General features: G+C 42.7%; 1 protein-coding gene across 2 annotated transcripts in view; it reads left to right on the top strand.

The window, feature by feature from the left end:
- The window catches only part of DCAF1 (DDB1 and CUL4 associated factor 1), a 97,204-nt gene that overhangs the window by 4,747 nt on the left and 88,250 nt on the right, over positions 1 to 4,207 (top strand). For both annotated transcript variants that reach the window (XM_019547484.1, XM_019547483.1), the window contains exon 2: positions 2,818 to 2,929. In XM_019547484.1, coding sequence (XP_019403029.1) covers positions 2,820 to 2,929 — 110 coding nt within the window. In that variant the 5' untranslated portion in view covers positions 2,818 to 2,819. The remainder of the gene's footprint in view (positions 1 to 2,817; positions 2,930 to 4,207) is intronic.

Genomic DNA, 4,207 nt, shown 5'->3' with positions numbered 1-4,207 from the left:
CTCCCCCTTCCCTTTCCACCACACCAGACTTGCCAGCTGCATGCAGGTCTTCAAGTTGCTGGGTGGTGCTCCTTGCTGCCTATGTGCTGCTCTGTGGCTGTGTGCAGTCATGTGCCAATTATTGGCCACATCAGGCTGATTTCTTATGCAGACAATTTTCTTTATATCTGATACCAGACCAATGTATTGGTGCACCTCTACTTTTTATTAAAAAAAACTTCCATGGCTTTGGGTCAGCAGTCTCTTCAGAATGCAGACAATAGCAGCTGTACATTAAAAGGAGAAAGAGAGACTTTAGAAATCTGGATTCAGGTAGCTTTTTCCTGGGAAGTATTTTGCACATTTGCATCAGTGTAATGCATCCAGAATCACCCAAGCCTCCCAGTATAGTTCTGGATTGAATAAAAACTAAGTGGAATAACTAAGAAAGCTTAAGTGGGTCATTTGGTCTCTTCCACATTTGTGTTGTGTCCTTTATGATTGCTTAGGACATTGATTAGTGCATGCTAATATAGTTCAGTACTTTTCACAGTGATGCTCTTTAGATTGAGGGTCTTGTAGTAGATCTATAAACCCACAACTTTCTTTGGGTCTTTGGTGTTCCTGAGATTCCCACCATTTTCATGTGCAAATGGTGTGCTTTTGTTTGTTGCCTTGTCTAACCAGTCCAAATATGTTAAGCTCAACAGGGCCTATGGGACATGAATCATAAGGAATAAAAAGTTCTTCATTCACTCTCTTTTCACAAGAATAGTTTTAAGATGGTTTGTGGTGTGCAATGTTCTATTTAATTTAAAATGCTGATACTCGGCCATAGCATCAGTGTATAACTGTATCATTTGTAATGCATATTAAGCTATGTTCTATATATTACTCCCTTCAGTTGACTTCCTGCAAAATATATACATCAGGAAGAGTGATAAGGTCTTTTTGTGTCTGTTTTTTAGCGTGTCTGCATTGTAAACTGTTTTGCAAAGTTGATTCTGGCTTAATTAGAAAGCAGGTGTACGTTGACACCTATTACTAGGAACCTACCTAATTCACAGAGGCTGCCTCCAGATTTTGTTGTCCCAGCATGGCATTGGGCACTGTTTTCATGGTGAAGCATGGTGGGCTCCCCCACACCTGTGGCTGGTGGGTAATAAAAGTTCTGCCCCTCCCTGGAGATTGACAGGTGGCCACCTGTCAATCTCCAGGGAAGGGCGGGATTTCTGCCCCCCCATGTCAATCAGAGACATGGGAGGGCTCCCCCTCCCCCCCTTGCAAGATTGATAGGTGGCTATTTGTCAGTTTCTGGGGAGGGGTGGGACTTCCAGGGCCCTTTGGCTAATCAGAAGCATGGGGGGGGGGGCACACACCATGCTGTACTGTGAAATCCCCCCTGCCCCTGCTTTCCTTCCCCTCTGTGCTTTGGGACACCTGGGCTTCTCATCTCTGTTTGCAGCTCCCTTTTTATTCTCCTCCACCCAATCTTCCTGCTTTGTTGTGGTCCGTGTGCTTTTTCATGGGGACCGGGGTTTTTCATGAGGAACCTACCAAATTTGTGGTTTCCACAAAAATCACAAAATCATGAATTTAAGTCCCTACTTATTACCTGCCAAGTGTCACCACTATTTAAATGGTAGAAATCTCGATTTATTTTTGGAGAAGAAGGAATGTCTTTTGCAGTCCCCTTTCTTTGCTATTATTTTCCAAAACCACACTTGATTATAATCATCACTGTAGATTAGTTTTACATACAGTCTCTCTGGATCTGCTTAGTGCCCTATAGCCAGGCCACATCAGACTGTAGTCGGCCTTATCAGCAGCCCATCTTTGCCAAGTTGAAAAGTAAGGGAAAAAAAGAGCAGAGCAGCATACTGGCTGAACTATACCCAGAGTTCAAAACCATCAGAGTTCCTAGTATGGTTTTACTAGACTTGAAAGATTTGATGCCCATTAGGTAGTGGCCAGTACATAAGATTGAAAGTTGATAAGAACAGGGACTACCATTGATCTGAGCCACCAGATTGAGAAGGAAGGTCTGGAGACAGCATCATGTTTTAAAACAGGCTCAACCTTGTACATGGAGCTTGTTTGGAGGCTGGGGAGGAGTGTAGATCTTCTGTATTAGCTGCTAACTGGCAGTAGATGTCTGATAAGCTTGAAGTTATTGCTTTGCATTCTCTCTCATGAAGCTGTGAGAGAAGAGAAAGTGCTTTCCTATATCTCTTCCCTTTCTCACCAGACCCACCTGACTGTTCTTGGAAGGTTTGAAGGGATAGTGTGGCAGAGGCATCCCTCTCCTTATCTGGTTCTTCTTTCACTGTGAGTGTCTGTCAAATGTCCCTCTCTGCTACAACTTTGAATTTTTCCTCATGGCAACAAGTGATTCTTTTTGCTTCCACTACAGCAGAGGGGGCTGAATAGTAGGAATGATACTGATTAGAATCTTGCTGCTTTCTGTTTTCTCGCTAGGCTTCTGAGCAACAGTAAGGGGATGAGATCTGTCCTTGTATGTTGACCAGCGGAAGGCTTGCTTTTAATAGATTTGTGGCTAGACATGTACTTCTGTTGTCACCAGAGAGTTGCATGTATCGGTCTGCATTTGGTTTTGCAAAGTAGATTTTCATTTGTGTGTATACCTAAAGGATAAAAACTAGACCCTACTTAAATTTTTCAGAACTTGATGGCTTGGCCCCCACTCTTCCTCATCAGTGACTATTTACTTGTGCTACCAAATGGATTTAAATTCCTGATTATTAGTTGAGTTAGACAATTTAGTGATCAATGTGTTTTGTTTTTTTTCCCCTTCTCCTCTACTGTCCTTATGCTAAGCCATGACTTCAGGATCCGGTCATGTGGACTCCAAGGCTGAGCTTACTGCTTTGCTGGAGCAATGGGAGAAAGAACATGGCAGTGGGCAAGACATGGTCCCTAACCTCACCAGGTAAGCCCCAGCAAATAAACCCAGAGATCCAAACATCTTGGATGTAAGAGCAGCTTTTGGCATGTGATGGTTTATATAATAGTTTCTTAAAATAATTGATTTAGCTATTAGTTGTCCATACTATCCTTGGCCTACAATTAGGCAATGTGCAATTCTCCGCGATTTAAAATTAAGTGTAGCCTGTTTTATAAAGATCCTATACAAACTGCCTTCAAAATAGCTTAATACTTAAATAATAGAAGAGGGAGGGATTTGAACAAGGGAGAATAATTATATTTTTGTCTGAAACTACTGTATTTGCTCAAATACAAGACAAGGTTCCCCCCAGTTGGTGGGGGGGGGGAGGGGAAGGCACTGGTCTTACAATCGCATACAAAGAAGTCTTACTAAATACATTGTTTATCATTAAACTGCTGCCAAAAGCAGCATGTGTTTAGCAATGGAAATCAACTATTAAGTTGTTTAAATGCAGCCAAATGAGCATGATTGTAAAACACATGGGCCACATTAGGCAAACATACTGATGGGAACCTTTTTGTGTGGCCCTTAACAAAAAAAACAAAACAACCCAGGAAGTTGCTCCCCTAGGAAGGAACTGACACTGGGCCTGGAGGGACTGTAATACCAAGCCAGCACTGGGATGACCAGAGCCAGCCCTGAAGCTCCCCCACCCCATCTTAACCAAAAGAATAGGTTAGTGCAGCCCATCAGAATAAGATGTATTGTAGTGCCCATTAAATGCAATCCCCCTCACCACTGATTCTTTTCCAAATTCATGGCGAGCCATGACATTGCATATGTTTTGACTTATTCTTCACTTTTATAGCTGAGATGTGCCTTTTTCCAATTTCCATAGAGCTTTGTTTCTTTACAAGCCTTAAATGTGTAGGAAACATCAAGAAATTAGACGCCAAACAGTTCACCCAGAATCCCTGTATTGTCTCCCTCTCTCAGCCTGTTGCATATGCTTAGCATTGCCCCACCCTCCATGAGGTAAAGCCAGACCAGGTTGCTGTCTGCCTCTTCTACATAGACATTTTTGGAGGATCCCAGGATTTGCGATAAGAACATGGTTGGCGGGGGGCGGGAGAGGTGTTAATTAGCACATGGATCCTTTGTGGGGTATCTGGAGTACACACACATACTAAGCAGTGCTGAGCTGTGGGGTCACCATGGCTTGAAAGCTGTAGATTTTGGTGGGGCACAGCCCTATTAACTATGTGGTAAATCATGAGCCTTTTTTTTTTTTTTTTTTTGGACTAATATTGAGAACTGGAG

Source organism: Crocodylus porosus, unplaced genomic scaffold (assembly GCF_001723895.1).
Source record: "Crocodylus porosus isolate Cpor-Errol unplaced genomic scaffold, CroPor_comp1, whole genome shotgun sequence".
NCBI lineage: Eukaryota > Metazoa > Chordata > Crocodylia > Crocodylidae > Crocodylus > Crocodylus porosus.
The sequence above is the reverse complement of the archived record's forward strand: the minus strand, read 5'-3'. Positions and strand labels throughout refer to the sequence as shown.